The sequence below is a fragment of the Galdieria sulphuraria genome (assembly GCF_000341285.1).
Source record: "Galdieria sulphuraria unplaced genomic scaffold scaf_20, whole genome shotgun sequence".
NCBI classification, from domain to species: domain Eukaryota; phylum Rhodophyta; class Bangiophyceae; order Galdieriales; family Galdieriaceae; genus Galdieria; species Galdieria sulphuraria.
This window is the reverse complement of record NW_005178455.1, coordinates 25037-39996: the sequence shown is the minus strand read 5'-3', so window position 1 is coordinate 39996 and position 14960 is coordinate 25037. Positions and strand designations below refer to the sequence as shown.

At 36.7% G+C, this 14960-nt stretch overlaps 6 protein-coding genes across 7 annotated transcripts; 1 reads left to right on the top strand and 5 right to left on the bottom strand.

The window, feature by feature from the left end:
- Positions 1–3: 3 nt before the first annotated feature.
- Positions 4–1116, bottom strand: Gasu_26700 (uncharacterized protein). The gene has a single exon (XM_005706346.1). It carries the CDS (start codon positions 1090–1092, stop codon positions 121–123), a length of 972 nt encoding a protein of 323 aa, XP_005706403.1. The 5' UTR covers positions 1093–1116; the 3' UTR covers positions 4–120.
- A 113-nt stretch (positions 1117–1229) lies between these two features.
- Gasu_26690 (DNA repair and recombination protein RAD52) lies at positions 1230–2166 on the bottom strand. Its single transcript, XM_005706345.1, has 2 exons — positions 1767–2166; positions 1230–1716 (listed from the first exon to the last, which is right to left on the bottom strand). Exons 1-2 carry the CDS (start codon positions 2143–2145, stop codon positions 1259–1261), a joined length of 837 nt encoding a protein of 278 aa, XP_005706402.1. The 5' UTR covers positions 2146–2166; the 3' UTR covers positions 1230–1258.
- A 9-nt stretch (positions 2167–2175) lies between these two features.
- On the bottom strand, positions 2176–5076 carry Gasu_26680 (uncharacterized protein). The gene is made up of 7 exons (XM_005706344.1): positions 4946–5076; positions 4758–4899; positions 4573–4704; positions 4348–4521; positions 4131–4298; positions 3569–4084; positions 2176–3522 (listed from the first exon to the last, which is right to left on the bottom strand). Exons 1-7 carry the CDS (start codon positions 5050–5052, stop codon positions 2779–2781), a joined length of 1983 nt encoding a protein of 660 aa, XP_005706401.1. The 5' UTR covers positions 5053–5076; the 3' UTR covers positions 2176–2778.
- A 280-nt stretch (positions 5077–5356) lies between these two features.
- On the top strand, positions 5357–6351 carry Gasu_26670 (translin family protein). 2 transcript variants are annotated; one of them, XM_005706342.1, is made up of 5 exons: positions 5357–5471; positions 5517–5596; positions 5646–5762; positions 5817–5967; positions 6015–6351. In XM_005706342.1, the coding sequence occupies exons 1-5, from the start codon at positions 5391–5393 to the stop codon at positions 6327–6329; spliced, it is 744 nt and encodes a 247-aa protein (XP_005706399.1). In that variant the 5' UTR covers positions 5357–5390; the 3' UTR covers positions 6330–6351. The 2 variants fall into 2 exon arrangements, with proteins under 2 accessions (XP_005706399.1, XP_005706400.1); XM_005706343.1 differs by having other exon boundaries at positions 5514–5596.
- An 85-nt stretch (positions 6352–6436) lies between these two features.
- On the bottom strand, positions 6437–8606 carry Gasu_26660 (uncharacterized protein). Its single transcript, XM_005706341.1, has one exon. The coding sequence runs from the start codon at positions 8568–8570 to the stop codon at positions 6552–6554; it is 2019 nt and encodes a 672-aa protein (XP_005706398.1). The 5' UTR covers positions 8571–8606; the 3' UTR covers positions 6437–6551.
- Positions 8607–12382: 3776 nt separating this feature from the next.
- Positions 12383–13416, bottom strand: Gasu_26650 (uncharacterized protein). The gene has a single exon (XM_005706340.1). The coding sequence runs from the start codon at positions 12744–12746 to the stop codon at positions 12450–12452; it is 297 nt and encodes a 98-aa protein (XP_005706397.1). The 5' UTR covers positions 12747–13416; the 3' UTR covers positions 12383–12449.
- Between the last annotated feature and the right edge of the window lie 1544 nt (positions 13417–14960).

Sequence of the window (14960 nt, the reverse complement as noted above, 5' to 3'; positions counted from 1 at the left end):
TCAAATTCTTTCGATGTATTTATAGCAGATTGAACTTGACAGAAGTATTTCGATATGTTTCGAGTTTACATAGTTTCGACAAATTGTTTAACATCAACTACACAAGTATTGGAAGCATAACTAAAGTGAATGAAAACAACAAGAGACTTCTGTTTCGATTCTTTCCATGGAAGGTTTCGAAGGGAAAGATTTTGCCAAAAAATATTTGCTACTGATATCTCTTGGAAGTCTTAATACAAATAATTCCCAATTTCTCGGATAACAACGAAGCAAAGAAGACTGAATGCATCCTTGTCTTAAAATATTGGGATGGATAAAGTACGCGATATGAAAATCATTAAGAATCATTGGCTCGAAAGGACGTCCACTGCATGTAAGGCTTGTACATGCTTCCATACAAGCATTGAACAAGACAATATGCTTATTATGAGAAACGCTATATATAAGTCTTTCGATCCTCTCCATTCTTCTACCCATATCATATCCAACGTTGCTGGGTAACAAAATAAGACATATATCTTCCATTATATGACGACCACCCGACTGTACATCATCTATACAGGAGACACTAATGGAATTAAACAGTCGTGTATCAAGAAACGGCACCAAGTTCAAAATATGGTGTGTATCTCCAAACAAGTGAACTCGCTTCGACTGTCCAAGAAACGTTTCACATACCATATTACAAAAATAAGCCAGTTCTCCATATTCAAGCAAACTACCCACAGTACTGAGCGTTGGATATTGTAGCTCAACTCTCAGACGTTTATAATTGTCTTCCGCTGCCTTCACTACTGCAGAAGAAGCCTGTTGTACGGCTTCTTCCAACGACAAAGGAAAAAGAGTACCTGCGATGTAACTTTCCAAAGACTGTTGAGGACGTCGATTCAGACCTGGCCAGATTTCTTCTCCGTCAACATTAGAGTTTGTCATCTGAGCTCTAACGCTATAACACTTTACACAGATATTCTTACAAGTATCTTGAATACAAGTACGACTGCGTTTGGACTTTGATTTAAAACAACTACTATATAAACGTATCTCTGAAGAAAGTGGAGCAAATAGAGAAATTGCTTTAGTTCTTGGCAACATCTCGAGGGATCCACCAAAACCACTTTGAAATCTGCACTACTAATTGCAAAGCAAACAGATATTTTCAGTCTTCTTTGGATTTGTTATTACTCGTTCAAGAATGGAGATATCTGTTTCGTCTACTATGTTCAAGTGAACGGCGAATTATCTGGTTTATTGTTCTCCTTTACAGAATGTGCTCCACGTCTTCAAAATCAGAGGGTTTTAAACCTGAAAGAGATTCCTCAAGTTGCTTGCTTCTTTCTTGATTTCTCTGGAAACATAAAAAGTCTTCCAGTCCTTTGTATTTCGAACAGTTTTCTGCAGACTCGTTGAAAAGCTTGGTTGAATGACTGTCTGAGTTTGAAAATGAACCTCTTCTTGGGTAACAACTTACAGGTCGATCCCTCCGAACATCTATATATTCGTTAGGAACACAGTTGGACGTCTTTCTGGAATAAGTGAAGTTTCGAGGCTGTTCCAAACAGGTTATATTTTCTTTCGTCGTACTGTCTTCGAGAGAATTCAGCGCTTTTATGTGTTCATTGTCGTATAGACATAGACCCAGAGCAACGCCAAAGTTCTTCAAGGTTCTCTTATAGGCGTCGGTTACTGCCTCCTTTTGGCTCTTTTCAATAGCCTCAGCTATTTATTACTTTAAGTCTCTCTCTTAATTCTCAAAACCTAACTCTCACCTTCTCTGTGGCTTTCAGCAAAACCCACTCCGACGTCTTCACGGAAAGCGCCATTTTTTAGGGTGATTCTCAGTCTGACCGTGAAGCAGCATATGTGTTTTCCTTGCTGAGTTTCCTTGTTGTAGTTCATATCAAAGCCCATGATTTGTGAAGTCCAACCATCGAAGCCAAATACTCTATTAGCCTTGTCTATCGCTTTGAAGCCACTGATATATGTGAGTGGTAGTCGAGAAGGTCCAGGTCTTGTTTGAACATCGTCTCTCGTAAGAGGTTCAGAAAGAAGTTGTGCAACCTTTTGACGCTCTTCCTTGTCATAAGGAATCGCTCCGAAATAGCTAGGTTTGAAGTCGCTTTCCAAAGATGGACAGTCTTCGTTCATAGTGATTGATAATCCAAGAAAGATATTGTTTTTAAATTTTGAAATTGTGGCCCTCAAGAAAACAAGACGTTCTACATAGAAAGTCTATACACAGCATCTTATGTTATTTTCTTAATCTGTCTTGTTAAAACTCGTAGCGATTGTCCAATATAAGTGGAATGAATTGTATTATTTTTTTGTTTTTTTGTTCAGAAATAGACCCAGTAATATGGAGAAAGCTGAATTTTAAGAGTCTATAGTGGGAGATGTTACAAGTAGTATCTTTTTAAACTTCAAGCGAGAACTTAGTAATTTGGATATTGTTCCACTGTTGTCCTCTTTGGGGTTCTCATGTCAAAGAGATTTGTCGAAGGGTTGGTTTCTCGTTAGATCACGTAAATGCCTTTGCATATGCTTTCAGCGAACAGTCAAACTCCAAAAAGAGACTCTGAAACTATGTTTACCATCAATGAAATTGCAAATTTTTCCTCTGAAAATTCAAGATTGTTCTTTGTGTTGAGAGAATCACAAATCTCTATGGCTCTTTCTATCAATACTAAAGCTGGAACTATGGCGACAACTTATTTTAAAACCAACAAGAAGAATGCCTATTATTAAACTCGGCTAAGACACAATAACATGACTTCAGGCTCATTATGTAGTGAGTGCCATTCTTACATAACTCGTATCGACGACACCCATTCTCCTCGTAATATCTTCCTCATATCCATTGCTTGGATCATTCACTAATGCGAACAAAGAATCATATGCAGAAATAAGTGACTCTGAAATTGCAATCTTCACTCGGGAGCGCATCCTGGTGCTTGATAGCTTGCCTGAAGATGATGGATTCAATAGTTTTTCAATTTCAAGCCCAGAAAGAATCGACATGTAAAAGTTCTTCAGGGCAATTGCAATAGATTCAGCGTCCATGCCTGGAACACTCGCGATATAAACTGTTGATTCTTTCAATGATAGTGACTCAAGACGTAATATTTTCTCTAATAAGCCACTTTGTTCAAGAGAGGCTTTTGTAACATCTTCCACATAGAGATCTAAATGGTGATCAATCTCTCTCGTAATGGATTCAACTTTAGTTGCCGCAAATCTATACTTTGTTAGAGGGACTCGTACACTTTCTAAGCAATTGATGATGAAAACTTTCGAATTCAAACTGTCCAACTGTTGGCTCAATCGAAAGCAAAAGTTCTTCAGATGCTCAATAACAAAAGAAAGGATGCTTTCCGCGTGGCCTTCCTTTCTCTCATCTGAAAGGAGACTCATATCAAGTGTATCCATTATATCTGACAAACGACTTGTACACTGATAAACAAATGACGGTGGACTCAACTCTTCATCAACTGCAGGTAAGTTCTCCAATACAACGTCAAATTTTTCCTGTCTCTTTTAGGAATTGCAAAAACGCATTTCAATAAGAACCTACCTTCCAAACCTGAAAGAAATAAGTCATTGACTGTGCACTGCATTCTAGTAATGTCCTGACAAAAGCACCATCTTTGCCGATGAAATTCTCAAATAGCTGGCTATAAAATTCTAACAAATTTGACAACTTAAATAAAACAATTACAGTCATCCTTGAGCTAAACGCCTTCTCAAAACGACGATGAAAAGGAAGACAAAGTCCCTCCGAGACGACTGAGAGAATTTTTCTTTGCAATTCATCATTATTGCTAAAATGACTTGACGATTCGAATGATGAATCTCCTCTATCTGCTAATTGTGTATCATGCTCATTGTTAGACGACGGTAATGTTGAAGGAACACACCCCAAAATCGTAGATAGAAGCTCATACTGTGACGCAAAAGCATGATGTATAAAGGCAAGCATGTCATTTGTATACCTCTGAACATCTTGTATTGAGTCGCTGCTTAGTCCGTCCTTTGTCAGCGCTTCCACAAAGTTCTCTAAAGTTTTGCCACGTAGAACATTCGCCACTTCCTAGATATTATTAGATCTCTACACCTTGTGACTATGACAAAAGTACCTGAAGACACGAGTCAAGCAAAGCTGGTTGTTCACGCAGAAAAGAAAAAGCTTTCTGAAGTAAAGTAAGTTCTTCGTTGCTTACTTCAAAGTCTTGTAAACTTTCGAACCGTATTCGAATAAAGCTATAACACTTTTCTAAAACCAAACCCTTTCTATTTGAGTAATACTATAAAAACATTATTCCTCTAAAAATGAAACGCTTAAAAAATGGATACCTCTAACAATTCAAGTCCAAGGGGACTGTTTGAGTCTCTGACCAGTTTCGACGACCTTGAGGCTGCAGTGTGGAGTTTCTGAACAGCAATAAAAAACTCAACTGTAACTGGACCTTCCAAAGCATCTTCTTCGTCTGCCTTTAAGAAAAATAAATTATTCACTCTCTCAAGAATCTGCTCGAAACATTCACAAAAGAGCTAAACTATCGAGAAAAGCCATCAAACCTTCTTTTTCTTCTCCTTTTCGGAAATAATAGTCTTCACTTGTACCACACTTTTAAAGAAATCTCTATTATCTCTCTCTTTACCCATTAGTGCTCTCTCAAGACTGGTGCAACTTTCCGAAATGCATTCTACCTAAGAAGGCTGTATAAATATTTCTTCAAAGTTACTCAGTTCAAATTGACTACTTTCTGTTTCAGGTGGTTAAGTTCTATGATAACTGGTTCCATCTCATCTATAGCTCTTTTGGTGTTCTTCACCAAACTAGCACCGCCAGGGACTTGCAAGTTGGAGCCTCTTCCTCCCTGAGACACATTTTCAAAGTCAAGACTTGAAGAGATCAGTGAGTTTCTACGTTATGAACACGTAAACTCACTGTTGCTCAATCTTCTCTAGCTGCTGTCCTAGTTTTTCTCTCTCCAAAAGAGAGTACTTTTGTAATATTCTTCCTGCTTTCTGCTGTAAAATGCTACTGCCTTCCATTATCCTAAAAAATGTCGGGCCATTGTGTTTCTTATTGAAGTTTCGAAGACATTTCGTCGTCAAACTATTTACTATGAGTGATATAGGAATAAACATAATCTTTAGTGTGTGCTTCTTTCGACAGTATACCACAATGTGTTCCTTCATCCCAGCAGACAGTTTTATGTTGAGCAGAGACGAAACAGTGAACAGAAAATTTGTAGATATTCCTTTTAAGCCAATCGCTGAAGGAGCTGTTTTCACAGTTCATTTCTGTAGTTTTAAAGTTTTCAAGAATAAGAGCATAGTCAAAATACATTTTAGGAATCAATGGTTAGAATAGAAATACGAATTGGAAAATGCTGTCAGGGACTTTGTTCCACAAAGACGTATCTATATATTCTCTTTTTGAGGAGCTTGCAGATAAGCTTAATCAAAAGGTAATGCTTTTGTTTCTGTAGACTTGTAGGACTAACCTTCAGAAGATCGAAAAGAGAGAGAGACTCGTGAAAGCCAGTAGAGATGTAACTTACCAAAGTAAAAAAGCCATTTATTTGTTGCACAGGTAAGTTGAATACTTTCATTGGCCGAATAACCTGACTATGGCTCACTAGGGCAGCTGATGAAGACCTTTTCTCTATTTGTTCCAGTGCAAAGGAGCAACTCGAAAATATAAGACAACTTATTTGTAAGTTACTTTTGCCGGAATTGTCTGCAGAGGAATATTTTAGGTATGCTTTCCATCAATCTTGCGAGTGGCTTACCTACCTAATCCTTTGATTAAGATTCCACTCTGTTTTTACCATAGCTTTACAGGAATACACTGAAGCCAGGCTCTTTCTCTCTTACTTGTCGGAGGGTCGTGCGCTTACTTTGGATGAAATAAACGCTGAGATTTCACAACAGTGGCAGTCACTATTGGAAAATTCAGAGGAGGCAAGAATCTATTAAGACAACAATTGTATAGTTAAGTCGAGAAATAGGAAGTTATCGACCTCGTCATTCATTTCATATCTGTACAAGACTACATTCTAGGTATGATCGATGTTTCAGGCGAGCTGATGAGATACTGTATCAACTGCTCATCTCGCAACGAAAGCAAAAAGGCCTTTGAAGTCGAATCTTTTCTAAGACAGTTGTCGGCAGAGATAAAGTATCTTGCAGTGTACATGTCTCATTCGAACGACAATTTGGAAAACAAACTCCAAGCGATGCGGATAAATGTACAAAAGGTAGAAAATGCCTGCTATCAACTGTATGTAAGACATATGGAGTTTCATTCAAAACAAGACGAATAAACAGTTAGTTGTGAGTACACTTGAATTTCTTCAAGCCCAGCTGCAGTCTTTAAGGAGTTACTGTAACAGGACGTAAGAGAAAGTCAAACTGGCTGATCTTTCAGTGAAACCTGGAAACATTCTTTACTAAACCACAAACACGTGTATATAATACCATGACTAGACTACGGATTTTCTTTCAAATAAGGTCGACAACAACTAACTACAACTGACACTGTTGCATTACCAACCGACTTGCTGTTGGTACATTTGACAAGATGGGGAGTAAGGGCAGGGTGGCTGCTGGCATGCGTTACAAACTGGCCTTCTTGGAGGTGTCGGTTGCTCCAAACTAATATTAAGATTAATGTTGAGCATCTCCTTCAAGACATCCTCCACCTTCACCGTTATATTTTTCTCAGAAATTTCTTTCACCTCAGAAGCGATATCCTCGATAAGTTTCAAAATTTCATCATCCAAATCCTCCAAAGAAATGTTAACGTTACTAACAATGTCGTAAAAATCTAAGCTAAGATTGCGTTCGAGCTCCTCAAATATCTTCGTCACCGTCTTGTTAATGGATGTCACAGTCTCATTCGTATCAATCGAGATATTTACGGATAGATTTTCAACAAAGCTCAACATCTCCGACACAATAGTTTCATTCAGGTTTTCAATATCGTCTCCGATAAATTTAAGCTGTTTGGTGATGTTAATTTCGATATCTTCAACTTTATCCTGCAACGTCTTGACAGCTTTATTGATATCCAGAGAAATGTTTGCCTCAACATCAACAGAAACACTGTCAACAAACTCCTTTAAAGTGTTTATAGCTTGATCAATATCCGAGGTAACATTAACTTCAATCTTCTCTGCATACTTCTTAATTTCATCCAATACCAAAGTAATGTTGACTTGTTCAATATCCGTTTCAATAATATCCAACTGTTCTGAGATATTGACTTCAATCTTCTCTGCATATTTCTTAATTTCATCCAATACCAAAGTAAGGTTGACTTGTTCAATATCCGTTTCAATAATATCCAACTGTTCTGAGATATTAACTTCAATCTTCTCTGCATATTTCTTAATTTCATCCAATACCAAAGTAAGGTTGACTTGTTCAATATCCGTTTCAATAATATCCAACTGTTCTGAGATATTAACTTCAATCTTCTCTGCATATTTCTTAATCTCATCCAATACCAAAGTAATGTTGACTTGTTCAATATCCGTTTCAATAATATCCAACTGTTCTGAGATATTGACTTCAATCTTCTCTGCATATTTCTTAATTTCATCCAATACCAAAGTAATGTTGACTTGTTCAATATCCGTTTCAATAATATCCAACTGTTCTGAGATATTGACTTCAATCTTCTCTGCATATTTCTTAATTTCATCCAATACCAAAGTAATGTTGACTTGTTCAATATCCGTTTCAATAATATCCAACTGTTCTGAGATATTGACTTCAATCTTCTCTGCATATTTCTTAATTTCATCCAATACCAAAGTAAGGTTGACTTGTTCAATATCCGTTTCAATAATATCCAACTGTTCTGAGATATTAACTTCAATCTTCTCTGCATATTTCTTAATTTCATCCAATACCAAAGTAAGGTTGACTTGTTCAATATCCGTTTCAATAATATCCAACTGTTCTGAGATATTGACTTCAATCTTCTCTGCATATTTTTGTATTTGAACTTCCAATGACGTTATAGCTTCGTTGATGTCTTTGCTTACATAATTTTCGATTTGAGTGACGGCCTCTTGGATATCTTGTGCTATAAAAGTGGTATTTATCTCATTGATTTCTTGTTCAATCACAGTTATGTTTGTTCCTACTTCATTTCGAAAACCGTCCAAAGTATTATTCAAGTATCCCAAAAGCTTGTCGATATAATTCTCAATCAAGGTTGTTTGATTGGAGATCAAATCCTGCATATAAGTTTCAGCTGACTTGAAATCTCCTTCTAGCACTGATTCTACTGCATCGACAACACTTTCTCCAATATACGCACATAGCTTATTATAGTCACTTTCTTGTTCTCCAAAAAGGGCTGCACAGTTTTTTTCATTGCACGAAGAACATGATGTTACGGAGTACGTTCCCACAAGCTTGTATAAATCGAAAGCACTGGTATCTTGCTGGAAACAGTGGCACAATCTCTCGTAATCAGCAGCTTCTGCTAAAAGCGGGCTCAAACAAAAAATAATGCACAATGAGAGTAAACAAAAAGATTGTAACAACTTCATGCCAGTTCCAAGCAAAGAGAAGAAACGTTAAATGTGGATGTGTATCCCTGCCGTATTTAAAGATCGCTTTCATAGCGATAAATTACAAATTATCTAAGCGTGCGCAATTGGGGACGTTCCTCTTCAGATTGCCCGCCCACTGAATGTTCCACAAGCATTGGCACGACAAGCTTATCGGAATTGAGAATGTCTGGCACTGTTTCCATTCTCTTCTTCATTCCTGTTTCCAGTTTCAATGTGGCAAACAAAGACTTGAACAAAGTAGAAGTTGTCCATTATATAATTTTAAATAGACTTTATGCACTTCCAAATAGAGCCCTATCAGCTTCCTTGTCCATCTTGACCAAGATTTTTGCCAGTTTGTTTCATATGAAGTTTTCAGCTTGGGAATTATATACCTCAATATAAATTTTAGTTCTTATTGAAACAATTCATCGAACGACTTCAAGATAGAGTGAAGAAAGTTTCCTGAACACATTTGCGACCTCTTTCGCTGACTAAAAGTTTCAAATATATCGAAAACAAAACAGGCTCTACATCATGAAAAACTCGACAAAGTGAAGCCTTGTGGGATTAAGTAACCTCAAACTTCAGAGAGTTATTGTCAGAGTCGAAATAGAAGTTGTTATTGACAACCAGCCGGAAAGAGACCACCCAGGATATTGGTAAAAGTTCTCGAGGTATACCATGCTCGCTTTCTGTTCCTCAAACTAAGACAAATCAGAACCAAAGCATTTCTGAAGGGGTTGCTGACGTTTGTATTTTCCGGGAGCTATATGTATGTTTCGGTAAACCTGTGTTACTTATGATAACTATTCTATTTACAACTTCAGATATTTGAGGAAGGAACGTCGTTCAAAATATTTATCAAGGTGTGGCATATCTATGCCATTTTGCCGAGGAGCCAGCATGGCACCCAAACTTTTTGTATTTTATGAATTAAGAATTGGCCATACGACGACAGTTGACTATGTTCTACCGAAATAGTTTCAAAGTAAATATGTTGACAATGTTAATTAACACAAAAATTTTCTTCCTGAAAGGAACACGATGGAGCAAAGCATAGACAAATGTGCTAGAAGAATTGTTCTGAAGGAGATTGAATTAATGATTGGAAGGTTGTTAGCTGTTTTGCCTTGTCTTTTGACTCAACTTTTTCTTGCACAAGCGGTGTACACTACACCTTGAAAACAACAGTATATTATGAGAACAAGATACTGTCGTTTTTTGAGTAGAACCTTTACAAGCCCTTGATGTTTGTACCTATTGATAAGTTGTTCTTCTCGTTGCAGACAGGTTGGTGTAAGTGACTTTGGAAGATTTGTTGACCTTAGACACACATTTGTATCAGGGAGTTTGAAGATTGACAAAAGTAAGTAAAATAATGTTTGGATGACCTTTTTTGCCTAATTTTGACGAAGAGTGCGACCTCAAAACTGTTGGTTCGGTTGCTGTGGAAAAGTTGGAGGAAGTCTATAAAGTTGAGAAGGTAACGTTTGAAGATATTGTATATTTCAGTGTCCCCAACATTGTCAAAAATTTTCCAGTGTAAAAAAAGGTTGGTAGAATCTCGAGGTTTTTTAAGACAGGAGTTTACTAAGAGAGGTAATCGTTTGAATGATAGTCTTGGTAAGGATATTTTACCCCCCTTTCCGGTCAAATTGTTCTTTAAGCAGCAAATGGTTTGGGGAAGAGCATAAATCTGTACCTTCGGCCTTGTTTTCGAGGTATTGTAGAATTCCCCTAGTATATCGGAAACACTGTTGCAAGGTTGAAGAATTTTTGATGATCTCTCTTCAATAGCTTCACTCTACTTGAAAACTTTACTTTTTTGTTTGAATGCAGGTATTCTAGCGTAGATGCTCAATTTCAAGACAACTGACTACGATTCTTTGAATGTTTCTCCTCTTAAAAGTGTTATATATTTGTTATGAAGGAAAAGAATATCTGTATTGCTTCTGCTATTCGAGATGCTATGGTGTTCCTTGAGGCTGAATAACATTCCACTCTGTAGTTTAGCTTAGCCAAGTATGCAACTTCATTGATAAGTAATATATTCCTCAATTGGAATTTATTCCAACAGGGTTAGTTGGCTTTAATTTCCTCAAGTCTATATAGAGAGGAAGCTTTCTTTAAATTTCTTTAGAGCTCAAGATTGTCCTTTTTTGTCAGATGACCTTCGTGGAGAACAGTGCCTAACTGCTTTCTTAAAGTATTACTTTACTACACTTATTTCTTATTCCGAAAGTTTACGGGAAAGAGTTCTGCAGTTATATAGTTTATTGATTTTCTGCCAAGTGCACAGAAAACCTTCGGTTATGTATGAGGTGGTGTAATTCTGTAGTTGCGAGAGAGGTTTTCTGTTTCAGACGAACAACTCCACTCAAAATCCGCCGGTTTCTTTTGAATAATTTGCGCAGCTATTCTAGAATATATTTCCAAACGCTCTTAATGAATATTTGTGCCCCTCTTTCTTGCTTTCAACAGCCCTTAAAAGTTTAAAGGACTGATATATCAGCAGTATACAAACTTTAATTTTCTCAACCAGTGTTTCTGATTTTAGAAAGACGACTTGGTGCTCTGTCTGGCGACAAGTAGAAGTTTCAAGAACGCTGTGTATAAGTAGCAAGTAGTTTCTCAGTGTTTCGAAGAATCGACGATATGAACTTGTTCGCGTTTCAAGTGAAACAAGGAAATGCTGAAAGTTTAAATGCAATTTGCTTCCGTAACTCTAATTTGTAAACTTCATAGCGTACAATCGTTATCTAGTAAATATGTCTTTCCAACAAAGTGAGAAAATTCAAATGGCTTCTCTATCTGAGCCAATCCAACTGTTGCTTCGAAGTTCTTATGGCAAGTCTTTAAGAGATAATAAAATAATGAATGATCTGAATTCTTACCTCTGATGGTGTAATATACAGCTGTCACATGAGTATTAAGTGGGTTAGACAAATTAAGTGATGAGTGCCTTACAACTTAGCATAGTTATTCGGAATTGGGAGAAGCGTCGATCTTCGTTGCAGGCTGAGTTGAAACCATAGTGAGTCTCACCAAAAATTCCATGCTGGCTTAGAGCGATTATTGATAGTATTTCAAGAGCTTCATATGTAGTTAAAATTACGAAATAACCCAACCATATTACAAAGTGACAGTGCTAGTCCATAGTTCAGTTCTCAGCTAAAATACGGCACCAATCCTATCTGATACCATACCTATCCAAGAATGAGTATAAAGGACAGCATTTAACAGGAGGTAGTGTATAGCATTGGAAGAAGAAGAATCAACAAAGAGAAAACCTGATAGTAGGGTTACCTTTGAAACTCAGAACTAGATCATTGAAGAAAAGCGCTTTTTAACTATTTTGAAACTATTGCAGAGAACAAGCTTCATCTATTCTTCCTTTTCAAACTTTCTGAAGACAAGCATTTTAGTGACGTTCAACGTATATGGACGTAAAGTCTATTCATGTTGAATCATTGCAGGTCTGCAATCTTGCAACATTGACACCAGAAATTGCCTTTCAACGAAAAGCTTTTAGTTGTAAAATTTGTTCAAAGACATCGTCCCAAATACTCGAAACATTAAACTAGTGTAGTAACAAAGTCATTCTCTTGTGCAGTCTACTCAAGGGCACTAGTTGAAATAGTATTATTTAGTAGAAATGCAGAAACACGCAAGCACAGCATTCATTTAGTCTCAGCAATCATCAAATTCCTTTCTTACAATCATAACAAGTAGCAGCTTATCGCTAAAGCTCAGAAGTTGATAATAGCAAAAGACAAACCAAATAGAATGTGCAAAAAGAAGAATCAAAAATATCGCATGGTTTTATCAGAACTCAGAAACGTTGTCTGTTTCTAATGTCAAAAAAACGTTGACTCATACAAGTGTATCATCCATACCCAATTTCTGTAATAGAGTCAAAGAATTCGGTCTCTTTCTTTGAAAATACTTACAGACAGTTGTGATACTTGATACTGTGGATTCTGTCAAGAGAAAACTTATCTTCAAAAAATTCAATTCAGTCAAATTGAGTCCGTCATATCGACTCTCTTCTCGTTTCTCATCATAGCATTTGAAATATAGTTGAATTCTCTCTCCTAAGTAGTCGACTATATAGTTGAGGTGTTTTTGAAGGTAAACGTGACTGTTTAGGTTTAAAGTCTTTTGCTGCATCCTCCTTTACGATAAACTTTGTAAGAACCACAAACCATGAAAATATAAGAAAGCAAACTATAAAAACTACAAAGCTGCTTTAGGACCTAGATAGGTCCAAGAACCCTTTTATCTCTTCCAATACAAAGAAAGGTAAAACTTTTAAAAGCTCTGCAAATTCAAGTACCGATTTGTTCAGCTCCAGTTGACTCCTACTCTTGTTCCAATCTCATCCATCAGCTCGTTGAATAAGTGAGTCAATGTAAAAAAGTTACTCGCGTTAGACACTATGCATAAGACTCTTGCCAAATATAACCTTATGGGCACACTGGTGGAGGCTTCTTTTTGGATATTTCTAACGAGAATCAAAGACGACTCAACGTTTTGTGTATAACAAACGGAAATATCAATGCCAAAAATGCTCATTTGCACAAGAGACGAGTCAAACGTGAAACAGAAGTGAAACGCTTTATCCAAGTTGCTCTACAAAGAATAATATGTTGCTTTCAACCCGCAAGCAATTTTTTTTGCTGAGTCAATCAATCTCATCAAATTGTATGGTGGTTGAAGACAAACTTCGTGCACTAGTGAAAAAAGTGAAAAAAGAATATAAATGTAGAAATAGTAGAAAGACAAGAGTCTCACATTTCCTCTTTGCAAAGTAATAAAGAAAGGTGAATCTTGAAATGTACGTGTAAGGAGAAGTAAAAGCACCACCACTTTTACTCTTATACCAGTCAAAACTCTCTAGAAGTTCTTTATGTAGAGATCAAACCGAGACCCTTGTAACTTTTGAGGCTCGATCCTCCTTGTCGTAAATAGTTTATGTATTTGTACATAGACAAAAGTATTCGAAACCTTTGGTCAGTTTTTTGTTGTAGCCTTGTCCTCTCTATACTTTCCAATTCTACGGTTGAGTATATGATTATTTCTTCTTTGCAGTTCACAGTGGCATAAAGACCATTCCTTGAGCCTATTTTGCACAGAAAGAAAGGCTACATTTCTTACACAGAAAGCCAACAGAATTATTTCCACTGAAACTGGAAAACGACCATTTTACACATTGTGAAGCAGTTTTCCAAGGCTTTGAGAGGCTAACAAAGGAAGATTCTGAGATCGAGAACGAGTCGAAAACTGGTGACAGCAAAACCCGTTTTTGATTTGTTATCAATAGAGGTTCACAGGAAGTCTGAAATTCACCTTACAGACAAGTTTTGTCAAACTCAACTCTGTTAAAAGGTACAGTGTCGATAGTAAGTTGAACAGGAACTTTGTTACAACACTATTTTTCTCCTTTCACAACGTTACTATGGTGTGAGATTGGTTGTATCCAGCACATTTATTGTTCCAGTAGCTTTTTCCAAGCCTCCAAGTTTATTTTCTTTCATAAAACTCACTAGCCATGCAAGATACAACACCTCCAGTAGAAATGAGACTATACATAGCGATTCTTCTCGTCATCAATTCGACTGGAAATTATACAATAGTTTAAGAAGGGCCAGTGTTGTCAACGCTTTGAACTTGGCTCAAGTTTACTTCTGAAACTTTTCCGACTTTAATTTCCAACTCGTTCTTTGTTTTAGTTGGACAAGTGGATTTCTATTATCTACGTTTCTTTTTTAAGCCTTGCAGTCCATTCTTTTATAATAATCCGTCGAGTCGCCTTGAGCTCTGAGTTCCGAATAGACTGTAGTATCTTTTTGATTTGTACAACATTGGCTATCTCTTTGACTTTTACATACTTTATGCAAGACTTGTTGTTATGTCTTTTTTGGTCTTGTATGGAAAGTTGTGAGCTGTATTGTCAAGAAAAGAGCAAAGACAAAGGAGTTTAAGCTGTTGTTGAGTTTCACTCCATTACCCAATTAGTTGTCTCGCAAGTTCATTTAGATTTACTTATAATTGTTACAGGGCATTTTTGCGTATTTATTAGCAGTTGACAGTCTAGTCTTGTAGTCGATTATTGAGAATCAGTCTTTGGGTTAATATTTCAAAGATGTTTTTCAAGAAACCAGTTAGACAGACACTTAGTTGAGTGTTTTGGTCAGTTCACAGAGTTACTTTCCGTATGATAGTTTTCTTGTCTTTTATGTGACTCTTTTTAAGATGTAGTACTCGGTCTGTAACTCTGCAACAGGCATTTCTCAGGATAGCATAGGAAAGTCTTGAGTCCATCATTGCATATTTTTAATGGTTGTTTGTATTGTTGTGCTTTTATATCAATTCTCTATTGAT

What these genes read in the sequence shown, in the direction of transcription:
- Gasu_26700 (XM_005706346.1), bottom strand. Translation starts at nt 1,092, where the DNA reads ATGTTGCCAAGAACTAAAGCAATTTCTCTATTTGCTCCACTTTCTTCA.
- Gasu_26690 (XM_005706345.1), bottom strand. Translation starts at nt 2,145, where the DNA reads ATGAACGAAGACTGTCCATCTTTGGAAAGCGACTTCAAACCTAGCTAT. An exon ending in TGCTGAAAGCCACAGAGAAG is followed by an intron (nt 1,717 to 1,766) that starts GTGAGAGTTAGG and finishes AGTAATAAATAG; the next exon opens with CTGAGGCTATTGAAAAGAGC.
- Gasu_26680 (XM_005706344.1), bottom strand. Translation starts at nt 5,052, where the DNA reads ATGGAAGGCAGTAGCATTTTACAGCAGAAAGCAGGAAGAATATTACAA. An exon ending in AAAAGGAGAAGAAAAAGAAG is followed by an intron (nt 4,522 to 4,572) that starts GTTTGATGGCTT and finishes TGTTTCGAGCAG; the next exon opens with ATTCTTGAGAGAGTGAATAA. An exon ending in TGCTTGACTCGTGTCTTCAG is followed by an intron (nt 4,085 to 4,130) that starts GTACTTTTGTCA and finishes AATAATATCTAG; the next exon opens with GAAGTGGCGAATGTTCTACG.
- Gasu_26670 (XM_005706343.1), top strand. Translation starts at nt 5,391, where the DNA reads ATGCTGTCAGGGACTTTGTTCCACAAAGACGTATCTATATATTCTCTT. An exon ending in GCCATTTATTTGTTGCACAG is followed by an intron (nt 5,597 to 5,645) that starts GTAAGTTGAATA and finishes ATGGCTCACTAG; the next exon opens with GGCAGCTGATGAAGACCTTT. An exon ending in TATTGGAAAATTCAGAGGAG is followed by an intron (nt 5,968 to 6,014) that starts GCAAGAATCTAT and finishes GTCGAGAAATAG; the next exon opens with GAAGTTATCGACCTCGTCAT.
- Gasu_26660 (XM_005706341.1), bottom strand. Translation starts at nt 8,570, where the DNA reads ATGAAGTTGTTACAATCTTTTTGTTTACTCTCATTGTGCATTATTTTT.
- Gasu_26650 (XM_005706340.1), bottom strand. Translation starts at nt 12,746, where the DNA reads ATGCAGCAAAAGACTTTAAACCTAAACAGTCACGTTTACCTTCAAAAA.